At 39.4% G+C, this 24364-nt stretch overlaps 1 protein-coding gene across 1 annotated transcript in view; it reads right to left on the bottom strand.

Moving 5' to 3' along the window:
* Nucleotides 1-3381: 3381 nt before the first annotated feature.
* The window catches only part of edar (ectodysplasin A receptor), a 38843-nt gene continuing 17860 nt past the window's right edge, over nucleotides 3382-24364 (bottom strand). The window contains exons 4-12 of the mRNA XM_028591746.1: nucleotides 21672-21853; nucleotides 18972-19057; nucleotides 14322-14399; nucleotides 13989-14114; nucleotides 13671-13745; nucleotides 8161-8233; nucleotides 5098-5422; nucleotides 4912-4975; nucleotides 3382-4519 (exon numbers count right to left, since the gene is read on the bottom strand). Coding sequence (XP_028447547.1) covers nucleotides 4134-4519; nucleotides 4912-4975; nucleotides 5098-5422; nucleotides 8161-8233; nucleotides 13671-13745; nucleotides 13989-14114; nucleotides 14322-14399; nucleotides 18972-19057; nucleotides 21672-21853 — 1395 coding nt within the window. The 3' untranslated portion in view covers nucleotides 3382-4133. The remainder of the gene's footprint in view (nucleotides 4520-4911; nucleotides 4976-5097; nucleotides 5423-8160; nucleotides 8234-13670; nucleotides 13746-13988; nucleotides 14115-14321; nucleotides 14400-18971; nucleotides 19058-21671; nucleotides 21854-24364) is intronic.

The raw sequence follows: 24364 nt of genomic DNA, 5'->3' as shown, positions 1-24364 counted from the left end.
AATTTTGAATTGATTTGAATTCCCATGATCTATTTCCATTGTACGTTTCATGTTTACCCTGATATTAAATATGTCCTGTAAATGTTTTGATTTATTGGCATAATTAAGGCTAAATAATATATCATTATAATAATATAATAATAATAATAATAAGATAATCTCAACAACTTTTGGAAAGATTGCTGTGAAACTGCAACTTTTCATCTAGCTCAATCAACAGGTCAAAGTTTGGATTTATCATGACAAAACTAATGATATGCCTTCATCCTTGAGCCCTTCTTAGTTTTTTGTCCTAATTAGCAAATGTTAGCATGTCAACAGGCTAAACTGAGATGAACATGGTCAACATTACTATATACCTGTTATACATCAGCATGTTAGCATGTCGATGTTAACATTTAGCTCAAACACCGTGCCTAAGTACTGCCTCAATGTTATTGCAACTATAAAACTTAGTGCATACCAGCACAGAAGTACAAAATAACTGCATCAAAGCAAGTCGTCAAAATTGTATTTATTGTACATTTTAATGTGGAATTGTTCCATATTCTTTGGGTCTTGATTGTCCAATCCAGAGTCACAAAACTCCTTTTATCAGAATCCAGCCAAGATAAACTGTAATAATACCAATGTTATACTTTATCAGTCAGTTATGACATTATAAAAATTCAAACACCAAGCCAATTTTGCCATACATCTTTATTAATGTATACAATATGTACAATAATAAGTTATATATACAGTTATACTTTGGTTCTGTGATGAGTTTGTGTGTGTTTCTACACATTCTACTATACTGTATGTGCTACTGAGGTAAGTAATCCATGTTTGGCTCCTGTATATCATCCTTACAGCATAATATATGTCAGACAAGATTTTACTTGTCTGAAACCAGCGTGTGGGTGCATTTCAATTCAATCCACCAATTACATTATTTACAAAAGTATAAAGCAAATAAAATAAAACAATAAAAAAGAACTACTTAAACATGTTTTGAATTGAATTGTATTTGACGAGGACCACCCTGCTCTAAGAAGGCAGTACATTTAAATGTGAGCTTTTCATTTGCCTTGACAGGAGATATTAAAGAAAACAAATTGGAATACATGCTTGATAAACATGCACATTAATTAATTTAAAGTACTGGAGTCCAGCCCCAGAAACACAAACAAGCATTAGAAAAAGAGCTTGGCAGTGGGTGATGCGTTCGATATTGTGCAGAGCAGTCATGGGACATTATGCTGACAACATCAGACTTCAGATAGAGATCAGCTATATTCCCGAGAAATGAGATCAAAGTAAGCCTTGGCACTGCTTGTTACAGTTGAACCTTGGAGCTTACTGCTGAGTTTTGAAGCTACTCTAACTGCTAGAGGAAGCACGACGATGACCTGTAGAGCATCTTACCTGTTAAAGCTTTAGTGCGTAACTTTTTGATATTAATAAACATCCGTTACATTCAAGCCATTGCCAAATGAGTCGCTATAAAGCTAATTCAGACTATCAGCTCCACACAACTCTGTCTGTATTTCTCAGTATGGCTATATTCAGATTGGGTCGCCCGGTGACTTTCCCGCGAAGAAACTCGAGTGAGGATAATGACCTCTTCTGAAGAGTCCATCATGTTTATTTTTAATCCTGCGTGTCCTCCTTGCCTACTAGCAACTGCATCGAGGAGGGGTGGGGGCTGTGCGCAATCACGGAGGGCTTGTATCATGTGGACGTGCCGCCAGTGTTAACATTACTTATAATTCCTCATGGGGGCGACGGAAACTACGCACCATAGCTTTAACATCATCACAATAATGGAACATTAACGTGACGTGAAGTTTAACTTGATGTCTACCGGAGCCACCCTCAGTCTCTGTACATACAACACTTAACCAGCTTCAGCTGCTTTTTCAGAGGTGAACAACACACACAACTGCATATTGTTCTCATTTGCCATATTGCTCCCATAGGGGAGCGGGGAGCTTAAATCCTGTCTGAGCATGACTGAGCCGACCACAAAAGTTGAGTAAGGTCAGATGTTATGGGATGACCATAGCGCTGCTTCCACCATGACCGGCTGCATTCTTGCACCGTTCACAGTGCAGCAACCCCAGGGGCAGTTAGTCATGCGTCTGCCGTGGCATCTCTCTTTTTAATGCAGTTTTTACAGCTTTTCCACTGGGCTTTCAGTGGTTAAGTGGCCCTAAATGCTTAATTGGGTGCTGGAAATCACAGGCACTTTGCACCCGCTCTGTAAACCACAACACTTCAGCCTATTAGGGGCCTGGTAAGCCACACGCCAAATAATTAGGGCTGGCGGCAGCACTAGACCGCAGAATTGGGATAAAATGGGAAAAAGGGAGGGGGAGGAAGAATTATGCAGGGGGTCACAAACTGGGTCACTGCTGAGGAAGTAGTTGCTGTAAGAGAGTATGCTGGTCTATGTGTGAGTATGAGTGTGAGGGAGAGAGAGTGTGTGTGTGTGTGTGTGTGTGTGTGTGTGTGTATGTGAAAGTTGGGGAAAGTGGATTTGGTGTGAATTTAGGCAATTTTAGGCCTTCATTTCTTTGTCAAGCCCAAACTGCATGGAACAATGCATAATGTACAGTTTTCTGATACTAAATTATTACATGCATTTTGGGTTGTTTAAATATAAATTAATTTCAAACGTAACACACCTATGGTAATCAATTAATAAAGCTGACTTGGTGTTGTAAAGGAAACAACATCACAGAATCAACCTGAAATTGACTATTGACAATTTTAAGCAATACGTTTAAAATGCCAACATAATATCTTTAGAAAATACTGTTCTGTAATGTTGACTACTGACTACTGTGTATGCTAGTGTTCTCAAGCAATGTTTACCAGATGAAAGCTGATCTGAGTGATGTTTTGGCATTTCCAGCTGGGCATAATAAATGCATTTTAAGTAAGTGAGTTTATATCTGCTGGCGCACGTATATGAATGTTTACTGATGCTGCGGTCAAACGAGGTTGCTTTCTTAGTATGGATACAAACATCAGCTGCGTTATTAAGCAGAAGATTTTGGGCCTGAAAAGACGGTTCAGTGAGAGGACAACTTAGAAGGCATCCTCATTCATCCCACTTATAATGCACTGGTGTGCCTACGAGAAAGACACGTAACTGGCACAGTGAAACTGCTCAGTGACGACTCCATCAGCACCCCACAGACATCACAAAGGGATTGTGCTAAAACCTTTGGGAAAAAAAGCACTTGCGTCCAGCGCACAGTTAATCTAGCTATTTTTTTGCTAAAATTCCTTAGCATTTGAAAAAGAATGAATTGAAAATATAAACTAATTCTGATTATTATATTATTGCAGAGGAAATATATGAAGTAGCAAACCAGAGAGTAATCTAAATCTTTGGTCTTTGATTTTTGTCTTTCTCATACTCTGTAGCACTTTAAAAAAGACAAAACATAAGGCCAAATAAAGTATACCAGATGACTAGGGCTGCCCCATGAAAGTCGAATATTCAAATCATCAGTCTGTGAGCCCTCAGTCGACTGAGATTCTTCAATTCAAGCAGGGTTTTTTTTTTGTCAGTCAGAGTCAGTGCTCGATGCGTTTACACTGCTCTCCAAGTGAAATCATTCCACTACCTCAAGTCGTGTAAGCTATTTTATTGAGTTTCCTTTTGCTCTAAGTGGATTCAGGGGTCAAAACGGAAGACGTTAAACTGTGGCGTTATGGACTGCCGTTATCAATATTTGAGTTCAAAATGTTGGCCGTCTTGGTTCACACTCGTTTAAATTAAGGAGCCTCTGTGTTATTGTATTACCCTCGGCTACAGTAGTTAGCACGCATTAGCTCGGAAGCTAACCTGGCTTGTTTACTTTATTACATGAACCTCTTTGTCACCCTGAACGTCCCGCCCAACTCCGTTCAAAAATAGAGCGTTGCTTTATACTGAATACCTGAAAAAAGGAACACATTTTTGACTATTCGTATTGAACAGCCATTCTGATTGGACTGACAAAATTCCACTGACATTCTTCATGTGATAAGGGGTAAGGTGTATACTGTATATATGTGCTGTCCTCCTTGTCAGAGCAGTATCTGTCCCTACAACCATGTATACTGTAAGGCATCCAAGTCTCTGCTCCACCACATATTTAGACACTGGCGCAGCGCTGGGATGGAGATGGGCATGGGGATGGACAGACCAACTGGCTGTGAAAACTGCTGTTGCCCTGCCGTCCGGCAGCCGCCGCCATCTCACTGCTGCCCAGCACGTCCGAGCAGAGCGACTCCACCGCGTCCAGCCTCTCGATATGTACCAGGCGGGTCAGGAGGTCGGGGATGCTGTAGCCCGCCGTGCTCACTCTCTCAAAGAGCTGCAGGCCGTCGCTCATGCCACCAATCTCATCACGCTTTAGCCCGAAGCTCTCGGCCAGATGCCTCCACGTCTTCACCACGGCCGCCTCGCTGCTGTAGGAGGAGCTCAGCATGCGGCTGGCCTTCTCCAGACAGTCGAAAGGAAGCTCTGTGGGGCTCAGGCCTGGAAAGGGACAGCAGTGTTAGAAGTGACTATTAAAGTATTACACAAACATACAGTAGTCCATTACATCAATATTTAGATCAAATGTAATGTTTAGCCATGCTAGGGGTGTGGCTATATGGCAATGTCACCACTTCAGTCCAGAATTTAGTATCACAGCAATTATTGGATGGATTTCAGTTAAGTTTGGCACGGATATCCTCAGAAATGTCCTAATGACTTTTCCTCTACTTAATAAAAGTCGATATCACTTCTCACTTCAAAACAGTTAATACAAAGAGTTTATCTTCAACTGAAATAAGTAAAATGCCCCCACAGTATTGGCAGAAATCAATTCTTGATTTCAAGGCTTTGTAAGATGGATATTTTATATTATAGTAAGAGAGACTTACCCTCTGTCACGTTGCAGGCTCTGCCATACAGATCCAGGATCTTTTTCCTTCGACTCTGTAGCATCTGTGTGGTTAAAAAAAACAAAAAAGCAGCACTAGGTTATTTCCAGATGAGACTGAGCTGAGGATCTGTTCACAATCATATCTTTAACTCTAGTAACGTCTTTAAAAGCTCCATCTTCCTACCCCCGGGGTTTTATTGTTGTTGTTGATTGCGTTCACACTGCTGATGTGGTTGGTGCTGGTGATGTGGTTGACATTGCCGATATGGTTGGGACTCGGCATGTTATTGGCCTGTCCCGCTGCGAAGGTGGGGGCCCCGTTGCAGGCCTTGTCTCGCTCCAAAAGGCCCCGAGAGAGCAGGCAGAGGTCGGGCTTGTTTCCCAGATTGACGAGGCACAGGTTGGGATTGTTGGCCTCGGCTGTTCCTTGCTTGTCAGACGCTGGCTCCTCATCGCTGTCAATACTACGGCTCAACAGCTGCTCGTTCTCTGATGATGCATCATTTTCACTGCAAACACACACATATTTGAATATATTTACATGTAGAACACTTCAAACGTGTAAGGTCTTCTGCAAGTGATTAGGCCGAGCTTCCTGACATCAGCTACAGTAGTTATATCTCATTTGTTTAACAAAGAACCCTTCAAAAGACTGTCCTCAGTGTAAAAGAAACGTGATTAGTAGAATGTTACTGGTTTGTATAAAGTGTGGTCCCCCAGTTACTCAGTTAATTAGGTAAAGTACACCTAGCTAAAGGTTATAAAGTTCTGTTTTGTCCACCCCATTTAGAAGGTATGCAGGATTGTTTTATTAGACTACATTAGTTTTAACTAGGTGAGAGTACTGTAATCTCTGATGTAACTTTTCTTTATATTCTTTTGAATGCCACTTTCCTCACACTCTACTGCTTTACAATTTAATACATCCATGCATATGCATTAATGATGGTTTAGTAATCAAAATAACTGCTGATTAAAAACTGTTTTTCACATCAGGGGTGTCAAAATCAACTTCACAAGGGCCACACTGGAAAATGAGAATCGCATCAAGGGCCAGACATGTATAGTTTATTGACATGATTTTATTTGAGAAGTCAAATATTTTGACTGTATTATTGCATGTCTCATATAGCTTTCTCACTTACAGTAAGTGCCTCATAAAGCCCCAAAAAGTCGGCAAAAATGTTCCTTAGCCATTATAGAAAAAAGTGACTAAATTGTCTAAAAAAGCAACAAAAATGCTGGAAAAAAGTGACAAAAACAATGGCAGAAATGTCAGAAAAGGGTGGCCGGGTTGGTCCAGTGGTAGAGCAGACGCACATATACTGAAAGGTTTATGCCTCGACGCAGAGGTCCAGGGTTCGAATCCGACCTTTGACAATTTCCTGCATGTCTTCTCCCCTTTCTCACCCAGCTGTCCTGTCAAAAATTAAAGGCAGAAAAGCCTAAAAAATAATCTTAAAAAAAGAAAACTTCAGAAAAGGCATCGAAAAAATTTCGGAAAAGTTGACAAAAACTTCGGATAAAGCAACAAAAACTAGGTGGGCCAAAATGTATTGTGAACCTAAATTGATGATGTGGGCCAGATCAAAATCTGCGATGGGCTGGGTTTGGCCCTCGGGCCTTATGTTTGATACATGTGCACTACATAATTAAATGGTGTGAGTGACTGCTAATGCACACAGGATAACTTGTGTCGTTGCAAACTTAACAGGAACTTTGACAAATGAAAATGAACTGGAGAAGAATGCTGTTGTTGTTGTTGCCATAGCTGCTGATGTTTCTAAGCTGTTTCTGTGATTGACTGAAATAGCCCTGCGTTTTACAACATGATACCATGTAATATCATTTGATTACCTGGCCCCTTCCTCCCTATGTCTATTCTGGATTTTCTCCCGAAAGCACCTTGTTGACAGAGATGCTCACAGAATGCCATTGTTTCGCAGTCCCACGCTCTTTTCCTGAACGCACACACAAAATGGCATTGTTTCCTGGTCATCTAACACCCACTCTGGCAGCTAAAGCAGTGAGTTAGCACATCGTCTGGCATGCTGCTATACCACAGAGTTTACTGCTATTGATGCTGAAGAGTGTACAGTGTATCAATTGAAGCATGTTCACTACAGGCACTGTAACGTTTGAACACAATGGCTCACTGTAGATTTGTGTGCAATATGCTATCATGGATTCCCACACTTCCCTCTGCACACTAGCCACCGGTGCCTATAAAGCAGCCTTGTCTGCACATGAAGGATGAGATAAATTCAGAAAGACGGAGGTGAGACAACTGTCGTTCTTTTGTTTTCTGCCAGGACGGGCTTTCACCTGGTAGTGGTTTTAGGCGAAGCCTGGAAGAAATACCCCTATCAGGGTTGCCAACTACCCCCTCTGTCTGTCTCTCAGTGTTTGCTAGGCTTCAGGGCTCATCTATGCTACCTCACCCCCCTGTACCCCTCGCCAACCCACCTCACTGCCTGCTCCAAAGCCACATAATGGCTCTCTGCTTCATTAAAAACAAAACAAAAACCCCAACTGAACTTGCTTTTTACATACCTTGTACGTTCACACACACACACACACACGCACACACACGCACACGCACACGCACACGCACACGCACACGCACACAGGCCAGCAGCAATTATACTAATGATACTGCTACTACTGCAGTGACTTGTTCTGTGGTGGCTTAATTAGAGGCAGATGCTGTTAAAATAATTAAACTTTCTTTCTGTTGTGTAAAGCCCCTGTGACGCCTCATACAAATGCAAACACACACACACACACACACACACACACATAAACACTCAAAAAGCACACTCATCGACATAGTGTTGTATATAAGTAGTGAATATAAAATATTCTACAGCATATTTAATGAATGAGCACAAAATTATGCATACATCTACATAGTTATTGTAGACATATGCCCTAAGGTTAATATAATTCAGTGTACTAAACATGGTAGCTGTTCTACCTTGTGTTTGGTATATAAATCCCATTCAAACCTCATTGGATGTGCTAAACAATGGCTGGTGGTCAAGCTAAAGAAGAAAACATTATTTTGATTTGTTTAAGTCCAACTGCATCATTTCAAGGCTTAGTGGTTCTTCTCAAACCTTGCCCAGCCCGTAACATGCTTGATGTCAGTTTGTCAGCTGCTCTTAGTGGTTTAAAGCGAAGAGCAGCTCTGTGGCAAAAGTGTTTGTAAATCAAACATGTCAAACATGTCAAATCAAACTCTCACCTTTTCACTGTCTTCTGAGGAGCCGCTTTCAGTTTGTCAAACTCATCTTTCTCCGAGTAGATCACCACATTGTCTAAGAGAGAAAAGGAGAGGATATAGAGGTCTATAGGTTTTTTTTCCCTCAAAATACAGAAAACAAAAGGAAAGTAAGTAATCAGTAATAATAACACTGCAAATATACTAAAATCTAAAAGGATGTTGGTCTAACACCTGTCATTGTTTCGTATATAAGAAGAATGCCACGTTATACTCAAACTTTTCCAAAGGTCACTTGGGTTTGTTTTGATTTAATGGATGACTCACATTTTTGCTGAACATCAGCATTTGAGGCCACAAGTGACAATTACATAGTATTGGCAAATTGAATTTCCCTCCATTATTTCTTCTTTCAAAAGTTACATATTTCCACTTAATTATTAGTCAATGTACACATCTCATTTTGATACATGTAATTACAGTTTTTTCCAAATGCTTACACACAAAATCTTTTCATGTCACACGATTTTTGAAACCTCTCACTCAAAGTGCAAAAATACACAGCAAAACTCCAAAACCATAAACTATTTCTCAGCCTTTCACTCAGTTTTCAATTGCATAAAACACTTTTTTCAAAACATTACACACAATTCTCTACCTAAGACACAAAAATCTAACAGGAAGTGACTTGCTAACCAATCAAAATGCTATACTTATTTACCAGGGCACACACTTCTCACATTTGCAAACACATTATGTCATAACTGAACACTAACCAATCATTGCTTTAGTATAGGCCTATACATAGGTCAAAGGTCAGATTACCAGTTTTGAACAATGGATGCCAACAATAGACAGAGAGAAAGAGGAGAAGGGAGTAGGGAGAGACAGGGGATAACAACAAGGAGGAGGAGGAGGAGGGAAGAAGAGTAAGAAGGAGAGCCATCTCTGATGAGATCAGGGAGAGAAGCCCATCTTGAGTAGCTTTATAGTGGCGTCCATACTGAATGCAACTATCTAATGACTATTTCAGCATTACAAATCAATTTGTTTTGCACAAAGTGCATACAATTCTGTCCCCCCCACACACACACACCCCCCCCGCCCCGACACACAATCATGCACAATGTTGTCCAATTTTTAATGTTGTACCTGTCAGTGGCACATTATTATCATCAGCCACACACACTCACAACACACACACACACACACACACACACACACACACACACACACACACACACACACACACACACACACATGTTTATTCTAAAAATGATATCTTTGGTTTACATATAACATTTACATACAGTACAACACTGTGGTACTCTTACTAACGTGATGTTTTGCCCAATAAATATTTTACTTTTTTACTTAATTAGTTTTACTGTAACATTGCATTGTTTTTTACAGGTGCACTTTTCAACCACTTTCAGCAGATTTACTTTCTCTCTAGAACATTGTAAATGTAGATATTAACCTATGAAAGACAAAAGAGCTTTAGATTTAGAACAACAGTGTGTACATGGTATATCCAAAAATTTACTATTATGAAAAAAGTGTTTGCCATTTGATGCAAATGCTTCATTTTGAGATGTGTTTATGGTATTTTGAATGCAGATGTGAGGCATTTTGCATTTTGTGTGTGCAGTTTTAGGAATTGTGTGTAGAGTTTTGAAAAAAGGAGACATAGTTTTGAAAACGTGTGTAAGCAGTTGGAAAAAACTGTAACCAAACAGAAATAACAAACACTATAATGCCTCAAAAAACTATACATTTATTGAAATACAAGTGCTGCATGATGGGTTATAGTACAGTAATGGAAAATTAAAGATCTAAGATCTCCAATCAGATTTTTCGGGCTCTTGTCTTTTATCGCAAAGTAAGATTGCATTACAGTTTTTTTTCGATTGCTAAACGACAGTGGGCACAACTGGAGTCACATGTGCAAAACTCTAACTACAGTCTGCACAGCAGCAGTTCATGTGGACAAAACTCTAGTTCGTTTCTCATTGCTTGAACACAGTTTTCAAAACTCTACACACTTATCCCATGACTTTAACCACAACGTGCACAACACTGGAGATTTACAGCACTTTGTTCAAATGCTAAAACACTGCTGTCAAAACTGTTAACCACGCATTCAAAACAGAATAGATTTCAGTCTGGTGCCTATCAAACACTGCTGATTGCAATTTTAGCTAAAAATACTAGTTAGTGAACATATATGGTATTTATATAGAGAAAGCTCAGAAAGCCTTTTTTGTATACAAACACCAAATAAGAATGAAACAATTATACACTGTACTATTTGAGAGAAACAGGTAAAAGAGCAAAGATACCAATATGTCCAGGTAAGATGTCTGAGCTTATGTACACAGCTATAAAAAAAGTGAAAAACACTATATCTTTACAATAGTAAAACTGCATTCTTACTGTTTTTCAGAAAGTAATGGCGGTGAAAGCAATAGAAACACCATATTCATTTGTATTTAGAGATGATGCAGACATCTAATGTGATGAAGAAAACTACACATGATGCTGGAGAGAGGCAGGATTAGTCACACTATTCTTTGTTACTGTTACGTATGCACCTTTAGTTTTTTTCCCCAGTAATTCCATAAATTACTAGAGATAAAATTCTATATTGAAGAAAACTGCTGATTTTCATTATTCTTGTTTACCTTACGTACAATTGGTATATTATACAATCTATATCTTTTCCTTAAATAAACTATTGAGTAGTGTCAAGTCACTCAAATTGTTCAAACTGTAAAGATGAGAAAGTTTGTAATTTGTGTATTGGTGTTTGACGCTAGTGTTTTTACCCTCAGTGTGTTCTGAGTGACAGTGTGTGTTATCTCAGTGAGGATTGTGCATAGTGTTTGGCTGCACTGAGCCTGTTTTGCAGGTGATGTGAACTGTTTAGCTCAGGTGACTGTTGGTAGTGTAGTCTGTAGTTTGAGTTTTGCACATGTGACTCCAGTTGTGCCCACTGTTGTTTAGCAATCGGAAAAAACTGTAAACCTACATTGTTTTAAATAGATGTTGGCATGAGTTGAAGTACACTAAAGAGAACACGTTCCTGAGGGCTAAAAGGATGTACACCTCGACCAGAGGAACTGCAGTCGGAGCGATGTATAAAATGATTACAGTGACTGTTATGTTAAATTACACTTACATTGTGGATACTGATGGGGATAGACAGCTTAATAAGTGAATACCTAAGTGGAACAAATGTTGTGTGTGTGTGTGTGTGTGTGTGTGTGTGTGTGTGTGTGTGTGCGCGTGTGTGCGTGTGTGTGTGCGCGTGTGCGCGCGTGTGTGTCTTTCATCTCACAGCCTTATTAACTCAGTGTCTACATGAGTGACAGCTAGCTCCGGTAGAGCTCCGAGCAATGGGCTTCTCCTCCACACACACACACACACACACACACACACACACACACACACACACACACACACACACACACACACACACACACACACACACACACACAGAACAGTGAGTAACAATGCAAGCATTTCTTTTTTAATCATACTATAACTACACTTTGTTCAGGTTTTTTTTAGCTATTATTAAGTCAGCAACCTCGCACCACATACTGTGTCTGTGGCCACAGATACAGTAAGTGTGTGTGTGTGTGTGTGTGTGTGTGTGTGTGTGTGTGTGTGTGTGTGTGTGTGTGTGTGTGTGTGAGAGTGAGTGTTCGCGTCCACACCACATGTAAGTGGTTAGTCAGTCAGTCTGGGAGTGAAATTGAACAGAGCATAATTGTTAGGAGAAATGGCGCCCAAAGCAATGTATGGCTTTAGCTTTGGAAGCTTCACATTCCAGCATGATGTACTCATCATACTGCAGGTCTGTCAGCACACACAAGCACACACTTGCATTTGCATACATTATGCTACAAATCATAAATATGTGCATACATTCTGGACTGACACACAGAGCCAAAACTATTAACATTTAGATGTGATTCGGTTTGTTTATGTGTTTAATGTAGACTTCATCAGCGTTGCATTGGTTGCTGTAAGATAGATGTTAACATTAAGTGATGCTGCTCCAGAGACTCTTCTGCTTGACCAAAGTACAATTCTGAAGAAATACTTTTATTAGTGGGAAATTGTTGCAAAAAGATATGTTATTCACAGCTCCAATAATACAAAATAAAAGAATCAGCTGCGCCTAGAGAATTACAGGAAAGCGTTGGATAATACTTCCGCAGATATAAGCTCATCCACAGTTAACACACAGTGTTTAGGCTTAACGAATAAGCCAGGCATACAGTTACCTGACTCAATGTTAGAGAGGATTCTGCTGCAGGATTGGGTAAAATACATAGTGTTACTTTAATCACTGCTGGGTGGTATATATGCGTCAACTGACTGTTAAGTAAATTGTGTGCTTTGTTATTCATAGCCGTTAAAAGCTGAGGGTGGAAAAACAACTAATTATAGTTTATGTTACTGTGATAATGTAGCTTTATTTATTATTTCTAAGTAGTTTAAGTTTAAACTGCATGTATTACTGAGTAGATATTTTGTAGGCTCTCTTTAAGGAATTATGCAATGTGCAAGAGAAGTTTATAGGAACATGGAAATGATCAGTTTAGGACTGTTGGTCTGTTTATTTTTATGGATATGAAAACACTAACAATGTTAGAGAGGAAAGAACAGACGGTCTGCACATAAACAGTCACTGAATTATTGTTCATGCTTTACTTTGTCTCTGGATTCAGAATAGAATGGAATAGAATAGATCTTCATTGTCATTGTTTCACAACAACGAAACGCCATTTAGCAGCTGTAAATATGACAGTTTAAATAACAGAATTTTGTCCTTTTACCTTTTTAATGACAGAAGAAATATCTTACAGCATGTACTCCATAAACATAACTATACAGTAACTACAGCTACTTTTATTCTTAGTTACTGTTGGTTTCTACTACTACTCTAATTTGCATGTGTAGTCTTCTTAAAGATGAAAGTCAAATTATTGGCACTATTGCTTCAGTTGCAGAGTATTACATGTATGTGTTTTTGCATTTGAATATCATCACTTGTTTTCAGAAACCTTAATCAAAGCCCCTATCCCTGTGGCCATGCGTAGGGCCAAAAATGTGGATAATGTTAGAATCATGTAAACAAGGATATAAATAACAAGATTACTTCTGTTTCATTTAAACATATATCTGGTATACAATCAAAACCAGTATAAGGCTCTAAACCATGGATACTAGTGTGCATGTAAAGAAGACTCCCAAATATGAGGCCAGAATACAGATGGGAGAGAGACACCAAACAGGAAGCCATTAAGAAGCTTAAATGCTGCGTGAGATAATTAATTATTAACTCTGTGTGTGTGTGTGTGTGTGTGTGTGTGTGTGTGTGTGTGTGTGTGTGTGTGTGTGTGTGTTTGTATGTGTGTGTGTGTGTGAGTGTGTGTGTGTGTGAGAGAGAGAGAGAGAGAGAGAGAGAGAGAGAGAGAGAGAGAGAGAGAGAGAGAGAGAGAGAGAGAGATATGTCTCACCAGGGATATCTTTCTTGTCTTCCTGTTTGTTGGTCTGAGCTTCCACTGCCTTCACAACTTGTCCGGAACAACATGCTGCAGACACACACACACACACACACACACACACACACACACACACACACACACACACACACACACACACACACGAGGAACGACATATATCACAAATGCCAACCTTTAACATGAGATTGTGTGTGTGTGTGTGTGTGTGTGTGTGTGTGTGTGTGTGTGTGTGTGTGTGTGTGTGTGTGTGTGTGTGTGTGTGTGTGTGTGTGTGTGTGTGTGTGTGTGTGTGTGTGTGTTTTTCTGTCTTACCCTGGCCACTTGGTTTGGCCTTCAAGATGTAAAACATGATGATGAGGACGATGGCTATGGCCATGATGAAAATGGTTGACATGGCGATAATGAGAGCCGTTGCTAGGTGACCTTGTCCTGTGGAATCTGAAACATGGAGGCAATGATGTCAAGTAGTATTATTGATGTGTGAGTGAGAAAGAAAAATATAAACAATGGATGGTTATAGATGAAGCTTTTATATATATATATATATATATATATATATATATATATATATATATATATATATATATATATGTGTGTGTGTGCGTGTGTGCGTGTGTGCGTGTGTGTGTGTGTGTGTGTGTGTACCTTTATGTGGATTAGGGAAAACAGTAGTGCTGCCAGGGTCAATTATAGGTTTTTCTCTTGGCCCACTGGTTGACATGCCTGTAAAACACACACACAAGCAGACATACTTTCAATTTATTATTGTTGATAAGTGGAAATATTTTTATCCTATTGTATGCTCATAAATCTCTTACAAGCAAAATTACTATCACACTAAGTTAACACACACAAGTGTGATTAAAGGAATAGTTTGACGTTTAAGGAAATGCTTATTCACTCTCCTGCCGAGAGTAAGATGAGAAGATCAATAACACTTTCATGTCTTAAAAGTTAAATATGAAGCCACCGCCAGCAGCTGGTTAGCTTAGCTTAGCACAGAGAATGGAAACAAGGAGAACAGCTAGTCTGAAGTATTCGGGAATAAACAAACAAGATATAACGTAAATAACTGACTTTTAGAGGTGCTTGTAGGCGGATTTTGTTACCTTAGGATAGAGCCGGGCTAGCTGTTTCCCCGTTTCCAGTCTTTGTGCTAAGCTAAGCTAACCGGCTGCTGGCTGTAGCTACAAATTTACTGTACATGACCGTTAAATCTCTGCAAGAAAGCAAATAAGCATACTTCCCAAAATGTCAATCTATTCCTTTAAAGTTGGATAAATGATGTACATCTTTCCTCCAGAGATGACACAATATTACAGATTGGTGGAAGGAGAAAGCACCAGAAATACTGTCCGGCTTGACCATTTGTCACTGCATTTTATTGACCCCCCCCTTCATTAGCAGTGTGTCCTCTCTCAGGCCTTCTTGTGCCACGGTAAAAAAAACTGTAGTATTGGGAAGTGTACATACAGGGAGGAAGCTCTCTGTGTCCAAATGTCTTTCTTTCTCTCTCTCTGTTCACTTTCCATCGCTCTCTTTTTCTGGATTATTCATCGACTGTTTTTCCTCTTCCCTAATGGAGCTGTTAACTCCTGGCAGCTCATAAATCAGCTCTTTTAATCAGTCTTTTATTTCACACCGAGTTGATACACTGTAGACATGTGCTGTGCTGCTTCCCGTGGTCTCAGAGCTTCATGTCATTACACACACAAATATATCAGTGCCCTGTGGCTGCAGGCATTAACTCTGGGTATGTGTTTACACTCTGGATAAGGATATGAGCCTGAACTGGAATTCTGTTTAGCGTCTTGCGGTTTCATCTCTTAATCATGTCGCGCAGGCTGAACTCACACCACAAAATGATAGTTCTGCAGGGCAATATTGGTTCTCAGGTCCTGACAAACTGAGGGGAGCAGAATTACAGAGCCGGGGAGATGTATAAAAAAAAATACATTATTGTTTGACATGAGAATTGTAAGCAGAGATGAGTCGAAGGTTAGCTTCTGCTAAATACTTCTGTGTGAAAATGTCATATCAAGCGACGTGTCTCCGTTAAGGAAAAAGAAGATTCAAAATGTGTTCTTATGCTTAGTACAGTTTATGATAGTGAGCTAAGTATTTATGTGTGTTGGTGCCCAGTTGGAAAATAGCAGCAAAAGTCAATCAAAAATCAAAAAGGTGACAGTGGAAATTGAGCGACAGACTCCTAACGTCTGCCTGCCAAAGAGTAGCATCAGCGCAAGCAGTAACATGCTAATCATCTTTCTTTCTCATACCCACTGAAGTTTTAATTATCACACACACAGAGCTAGGCAGGAGCCAGGGTAATTTACAGATTACATGGCGAGTGTCAGCCTGCCTTCACCCTGAGCAAGTAGAACTCCCAGCTTTCAGCTCCTTTTTTTATTTACTGTAGGGGGGTGCATTATGTTTATGCTCTCATCTGAAGAGGGTTTAATTAAAATGTACCATAGCCTGACTTAAAACAATGGGGCAAAATGGAGAATGCGCTCTGATTGTATCTTTTTTTAAACTTATATTAGAAAACCATGCTGAATTTACAGCTTGCGTTTAAGAATTTAAGTTACAATTGTTTTCATATTTTTTTTGTCTGTTTGGCATCTCCTTATTATTGATTGATATAACAAAACATCAATTACACCTTTGTCAGGTTAGGCTTTACACATGAGAAGTTTTTCATTTTTTTCATTTTCTGTTAATTTTAAAACAAATAGAACTGGGTAGTAAGCAAGCACTAATACCTAAAAAGTATCTCAATAAATGGTTACAATCTTAAAATGAATTGTTGGAGCTTTTAGGAAATATGCTTATTCGCTTTCTTGCCGAGAATTAGACGAGACGATCTCACGTCTGTACACTGAATATGGAGCTACGGTACAGTCAGCAGCAGGTTATGCTAGCTTAGCTTAGCATTAAGACTGAAAACAGGGGCAAACCGCTAGACTGGCTTTGTCAGTTTAACGGTAACAAAGTCCAAAATAAACTGTATCTTATTTATTTAATCCGTACAAAAACAAAAGTGTTAAAACAACCGAATCACTGTGTGCTATGTGTTTTCAATCTTTATGCTAAGCTAAGCTAACCCAGCTGCTGGCATAGTAAACAGGCATATATGAGAGTGGTATTAATCTTCTCATCGAACTCCCAGTCAGGAATAAGCAAACTTCCCCAAATGTCCCACTATTCCTTTAAAACAACAAACCTGAATGATGAAATTCTATTTGCAATCCCCAAAATAAATTTGAATCTGAATACAAGACAAAATTACTTGCCACACTTTGTGTTACATCATTCAATTTGCACTTCTTCACAGCATTTAATCACTAATTTCCATGCCCGGGAGAAACAATTAGGGCGCTGTTGAAAAGCAAGTGTTTATTCACACACACACACACACACACACACACACACACACACACACACACACACACACACACACACACACACACACACACACACACACATACATATTCCTGATCCTACTTCACACCCACTCCTCTGCAGGCCCAGGCTTCATTTTGGGGTTTTCATCTTTCAAAACACACTCATTAAATATGACACAATACCATTCATTTCCGGCCTCTTCAATTACACTCAAAGGGGGTTTTGAGCAATTATGGGCCCATAAATATTATTTCACAAAAACACTGTTCAGATCCTGTCGTCATTCTCTCAATGTTGTCGCATGTGGACAAACCCAGAGAGGGCACAGCAGGACAGTGAGACTGTCCTTTTCAAGCTCTGCAATAAATACTCATCTTTCAAGTATTAAAAAAATGACTTAAAATGGGATATGACATTGGAAGAATTATGACATCTATTAGTCTGACATGATTTTCAATTATTGTGACAAAGACAGATTTTCAAATGAAATGGTTTGATTTGGCTGTGAAGACCATTATCTACAGTATCTCATTATATTCTAATGGATTGCGGTCTAATCTCCTCATTTTCATGGTGCTTTTAACGATATCTGAGGCCTTAAAAGAAGACACGAGGACAATTAATTACATTTATCTTTCTCTCTTTTCCCAGAGTGTCCTAAAAAGATTTAAATACGTTTCTAACTAAAACTAATGTAGAGGTAGTGCAAATACCTGAAAAGTATACAGCATGAGGCTCAGAGAGATAAATGAAACTTAGCTGTGCATCATGAATACTAAGAAAAACAAGTGATCATTCATTTTAAAATGAATGAATGTGACCTAAAAGTTATTAATGCCATATACAATTTAATAACAAAATGTGTGGGGCTATTTGTAATCAGGTTTACACAAATTAACAATAGCGAGACATCCCAAAGGTGACACTGTGTTGATGGAAAATGTATTCAAATTCAGCCTGAGGAAATGAAAAATACTGTATATTCATAAAGTATAATGCTGAACCATCATTTCAATATTCTGAGAAATCCCATAGGCTTGGTTGTAACTCTTTTTGCTTTCTGCAGCTTTATGAGGTACAGCATCAAACTTGCTTACATAACTGTATCATATTTATATATGGTTGCAATATTCCTGTATGCATTGCCTCCACAGTCAAATGTAAAATCTTCAACATATCAGAAACTTATGTTTTGCGTGACCGCCACTTGACATCATTGTGAGGAAACGTTTAACAACTGCAGATGCTGATAGTAAATGGGAAACGGAAAAATGGAGACAACCTCTGGTAAATATTATTGTCCAGAGATGTGGTCAAAGCAACACTTGGCGCCAAGCATGCGCGCACACACTCACACACACACACACACACACACAGATGCATGTACTGTACACACAGTGTCAGGTATGCAGGGTAATCAGTGAGGCAGTGAAGTTATGGATAAGCTGCCAAACACCCCTCTGGAGCCGGAAAAGCAGAGAGGCAAGAATGGGAGGGGAGGGTGTTGTTGTTGGACTCCTTTGTGTCCACCAGCGCGGCCCGGTTACAGGGGAGGACAGTGACCAGAGGGTCCAGGAGAACTCACCACAGCCTCTGACCTCTGATTGTTCCCTTAAAAGTCCAGGCTTTCAACATCTGCTTTTGCACAGCATGTCCCCATTTATTTTATTTTCATTTAGACAGACAACTTTAATGTGTGGTAGCTTTGCATCTAACGGAAACCCGGTCCGTGTTTGGACTGCGAAAGCAGTGAAGATAAATGTAAAAAAAAAAAGGAAAAAAAGGGGGAATTCATAAGTGAAAAGAGAATAAAAGGTTGTTGGGGACGAAAGGTTGAAAGCGAGCGGAAGGAAGGGGAGGGAGAAATGGTGAAGAGGTTGGTCTTACATTCTTTGGTGTTGCGTGGTGCATTCTGGCAGGAGTGGCAAACCATCCCATAGAGGTTCCTGGGTCTGTTTTCCAGCATGTAATACCTGGGAGACATAACATACATGAGTATAAACTAGCAACTTGTTAGACTATATAATTAGTCTGATATACCTGATTAGTCTTTCTGGAGAAAAATAAGGAGAGGAGAACATTCTTTACACAAAATCAGTTTTAAACACATAAAGCACTATCAGCAAGCACGGCAGGTGTGCATACGGTATGTGGCCTCCCTACCTTCTAGACATACTGCACCTACACGGTGCATAAGTATGGGGAAGCAGCTAAGGTGAAAACTTTGCCTTAGTGAAGACATGTACATAATGAATGCCCTGAAGACACTAAAGATGGCTTGGTACATATAATGGCCCTGAGCCATGAAGTGTCTATTAGAGGAAAGGAGATAGGGAGTTGAGTCTTTCAAATCAAATCATTTAGGCTTGAGAACATGAGCAGAATGTATAGTATGTATGTAGATAATGTAGGCAGCATGCCGGTAACTAACTGGTACCTTCATATATCTGATATAGTCAGAGAAACTGGTTCAATCTGATTTGATTGCTGGTGATTGATTTAGGGTTCCCACCATTAGGCATTGGTCACTATTTTAACTACATAGAACTGTTGTTTTTTAGCAGATTTGAACTGTTCACGAAAATCAGCAAACATGACTTATTTATGATGAATACATTATTTGTTTCACACTTTATGGAAATGTTCCACAGTGCATTAGCTCCAATTGTACTCTGAATTAGTATTTCCTAATAATTTGTCATATAACAACATCATTTACAGAGTCTGCTTAATGTTTAGAGATGTTTTATATACCTTAGTCTAAAGTTTTATTAAACCCTTACAAAAGACTTCACAAACAATTTTTTGCCGAGGGATAGCAAAAGTATACAACAATATAGATGCAGATGGTGTTTCTTCATCTTCATGAGCCCTTAAAAATATGCAATAATGCAGCTAATATTTAAGACCTTTTGTAATAACACAAATATTCTGGACTTATAGAGACATTTATGTACGGTTACGTATTATAAAGACATCGTTGATAGATCACAGATAATAATAAAGTATGAATTAAGTTCATGTCAGCTCATGGCTTAATAATGGATACTAAACATTAATTTTGTTAAAGTGCTACTGAAGTTGCTTCCAGGGAAACCAGCAGACAAACATGTCTGCCACAACAGACTCATTTTCCTCCAGGTCTTTTTCGCTGACGAGATACACTTTAACTGAACTTTATTGCTACTGTTCAGGCCTGCTCTGCATCAAACAGGTATGGACTCTGCAAACTGCAGCGTACAACACCCATACATACAGTGCGGCGCATACTGTACCGACGCAGACGTAGACATGACCCAACTCAGTGTACTTGAGCAAAAGCAAAAGAGCCGAGAAAAGTAGAAAGCAGCAGGACAGCATCCAGACAGATGACAGGAGGAGAATCGTGAATCCTTCAAGACTTACTTAACTGTGTACTTCCCATATTCAGTTATAGATATCGGATGAAATATGATTCAGAAAAAAAACAATACAAAGGTTTTCCTTTAGCTTACATTTCTGTGTAAAATACATTGCATAGCAGGAAAGCCGTACCAGCCATTTAACACGTTGAATGCATTAAGAAAGACTAAGTTTGGTGTTGACGAAGCAAGTCAATATCTACAGAGAGAGTGACAGAGCTCGGGGAGTGATGGATAATAGGAAGGATGAGAGAGGAGGAGAAGATCTGGTAACGTTTAAACATCCCTTATTGACTTAATATTTTTAAGTTTAAGACAGGAGGGGGTTGCATCCACAGCTGTCATGTGCAAATAAATAAGTTTAGGATTTAGAGCGTGTTTGCACACTAAGGGTGGGCAGGTTATGAAACAGAACAACAGGGTGGTCCATTCATGTCAACTCACACTGTACATGTGCCAAGATTTGAGTATACTGTGTAATGTGTACATATACAATACTATACAGTACATCTCTGTTTTTGTCCGTACAGTGTATATTCAGTATATAGTCCACTGTGTATACGTATAAAAGCTGAAACAGAAACAGCTGATGAAACAGAATTAATTTATATTCCTATATTAGTAGTATTTTAAAGTATCCATCTATTTGCCACTCTTTCTCTGCATGCTTAGTTCAAGTTAAAGACACTATTTTGTATTTCATTATTTGTCATTTATAAGCATCCTCTACCACTTTTAATGAGTATTCCCTTGGCGGAAAGTATCCAGGAGTATCTGACTCAAGTCCGGTGCCATAACTTTTCCAGAATTTCCTCATGGAGTACAATGTTTTTGGAGTGCATGTCAGCTGGTGCATCTCGTTGGTGACTTAATGTGAAGCATGTAATCAGGACACCTTATGAGGTTATTTTATGTCAGGGTGCCTTTAAAAAGGTACCCTGTGACATTTTTGGCTACTATTAGCACTACAGAGCAACTTTTTATGAGTGGGTCCTTGTTTTGTTTCTTCTCGTGCGCGCACACAAGGACGAACATGCAGTGTTCACGCAAGTGATTCGATACAGATTCCTGCCAGTGTTTTCACAATATTACAGTACTGTAAATGTTTTGCCTGTTGCCATTTTCTTTTTAAGTCACATTGAATCAAATGGGTTTTAAATCTTATATGTGTGTTTGTGTCGTTTACCCTGGTAAACAGGGTCCACACTCAGCGTCGCTGTCCGGAGTTCCCGCTGCGCGAACAGTGGCTTTGTAGAGGGCGTCACAGTCTTTATGCCGTCTGCAGATCTCATACTTCCCTTTAGAATATTTCCCCTGTGGGCACGACACACAGGCAAAGTCCTCATCCTTCACACCGTAGCCACAGGTCTGCAAAACACACACACACATTCATACATTTGGTTAATATTTCTCTCATACACTACATTAGATATAATTTAATTCTAAATGAACTCAACACCCTTCAGATTAATACGATGATTCACAACGCTGTGGACACACATCCAAAAAAAGCACACCCCATTCACACATCTGTTTCTATCCATGTCCTTAACAAATCAGGCATTACTGTTTTGAGATGACAAAAGAGAAATGTGATTGGTCACAGAGGTCCTTGTGTGTGTGTGTGTGTGTGTGTGTGTGTGTGTGTGTGTGTGTGTGTGTGTGTGTGTGTGTGTGTGTGTGTGTGTGCGTGCGTGCGTGCGTGCTTGTGTGCGTGTGTGCGTGCATGTGTGTACATGCTTTCCATGCCTGGTAGTGTTTAAGATGACCACCTCATCACTCCGTCTTCTAGCATCGATCTTCTCCCATCTCTGCTTAATAATTCCTCACAGTGGGGAGACCAAGCTACAGGCCACACACACACACACACACACACAAAAACAAACATATTCTCTTTTTTGCTCCCTCTCTTTCATCTTTCATTTCCTTCTTACTTTCATATGTCTATTAAAACAAGCCTTTGCCTCTTAGCTTTGGGCTACAGTAGACTGACTCTCGGAGAAATCTAATATTCCTTTCCTTCTGTTTGACGTCCGTAAGTCTCAGTATGATTGTTTGGTATAAAACTTTGCTGAGCTATCGGCAGGATCTTGTCACTTTTAGTTAAAGCTCCCTTTTTACACAGGATCACCCTGGTTCTGCTTATGTTTGTCACTAAAAGCTGCTCCGTTTTAAAGCATCTTTCCTTTCAAAGCTAATTTGTCGCCTCTTTGAATCTTGTGTATCATAAATCTAGGAGGAAGGGAGATGAAAAAAAAACCTAGAATTGACGACAAACAGGGAATATTATGGCATTTTGTTGCTTTTATTTTGAAATTTGAGACTGCAAAGGGAAAGAAAGGAAATGGGGGGGTGATGGCCCGTAACAAAGGTCACAGGCAAAATTGAGCCGGTGGAAGTCGCGGTACATGTTAAGCATCTTAAACTCCTCAATGTCAAGCAGCTTTCACACATCATGCTGACTTGCAACTTCAATACCAAATTCTTTGATAAGTCCTCACCTCGCCATCACTTTAATCACTCAATAAGTTAGTTAGTTAGTTAGGAAATCAAAAATATAGGTTTGACCCCAGTGTTTTTGTTCATACAAGCTAAACAATCTGGATACAAGATGCACTCTAAAAGCGTCCTTGGATGTCTTGTCTGATGTCTGTGTGTGCGTAAGTCTGTGTGAGCACATACTTTCTCAAGTCTCTGTTGTGAGCAGGAACCCTGTGGTTATCCCATGATTAAAAGGGTGTCAAGAAACACACACATGCAGGGAAAGCTCAGGGGAACAAAATAACATATGAATTACAGACTGTGGCACCCAAAGGATCAGACAGGCAGGAGAAAGTGCAAAGGGGGGGCTCTCATCTCACTGATTAAACTTCTTTTTTCTCTCATGTTTCTATCGCTCACAAATGGCCAAATTACTCTTTATGACAGAGCTCTGTGATTATCAGACTGAACTTCTAAATGCCGTCTCTGTCTCGGACAGTGGTTATATACAAGTTCTAACACAACACGCTGTTGTTGGGGATGCTTACTAGAGGCACGTCGTAGCTTAGTGCACACAAGGCAGGAGGCAGGGAAGCAGGAAAGGAAGGAAAAAACTAACAAACACAGTTGTGTTTCTTGTGCAATCATGAGATTTATATGCATGCTAGCTTATGGAGCTAAAAAAGGACAGAAGAAGGAAAGGTGTTGTGAATTTTCCCAATTGAATGAACAGAGTTTGGTTTATTGCATTGTTTTGAGCCATGTTACCAGCGTGGTGTTTAGAATGACAATGTTGGTCGGTCCACCCCTTTGGTCCAGACTAAAATACTTCAATATCTACAGGATGGATTGCAATGAAATTCTCTCCATATATTTATGGTCCCGAGAAGATGGTTTTGACTTTGGATACCGCATAACGTTTTCCTCTAGCACATGAGGTTGGCATTTGTTGTTTAGAGTGAAATGTCTCGACAACTATTGGATGGATTGTCATGAAATTTACAAACGGTCATTTGCGCCATCATCAGGTAACATTTCCAAAACTTTGCTTCATGACCAAAACTAATCCAAACTCTCCTAACTCTTACTCTTGTTTATTGAGGCTTCATAAAATCAGATTCTGAAATTCATGTGGTTTTCATTCTGATCGGATAAACTGTAGATACCTATTGACATACTGTAATTCAACATCTTTACTTTACTAATGTAGGAGCTATTATTCAACTTTCCAAATGTAATAATCAAGAACTATAACCCTAGCATTTCTCCATGTTTGCAGCGAAAGATCCATCTTTAATTTAACTGATGTCACACAGAGGCTATATAGAGTCAAGAAAATCTGCACTCTGCAGCATCATGACCGTATAAAAGTAAAAATACTGAAATCTAATAAATTGA

Source organism: Perca flavescens, chromosome 11 (genome assembly GCF_004354835.1).
Source record: "Perca flavescens isolate YP-PL-M2 chromosome 11, PFLA_1.0, whole genome shotgun sequence".
Taxonomy (NCBI): domain Eukaryota; kingdom Metazoa; phylum Chordata; class Actinopteri; order Perciformes; family Percidae; genus Perca; species Perca flavescens.
The sequence above is the reverse complement of the archived record's forward strand: the minus strand, read 5'-3'. Positions and strand labels throughout refer to the sequence as shown.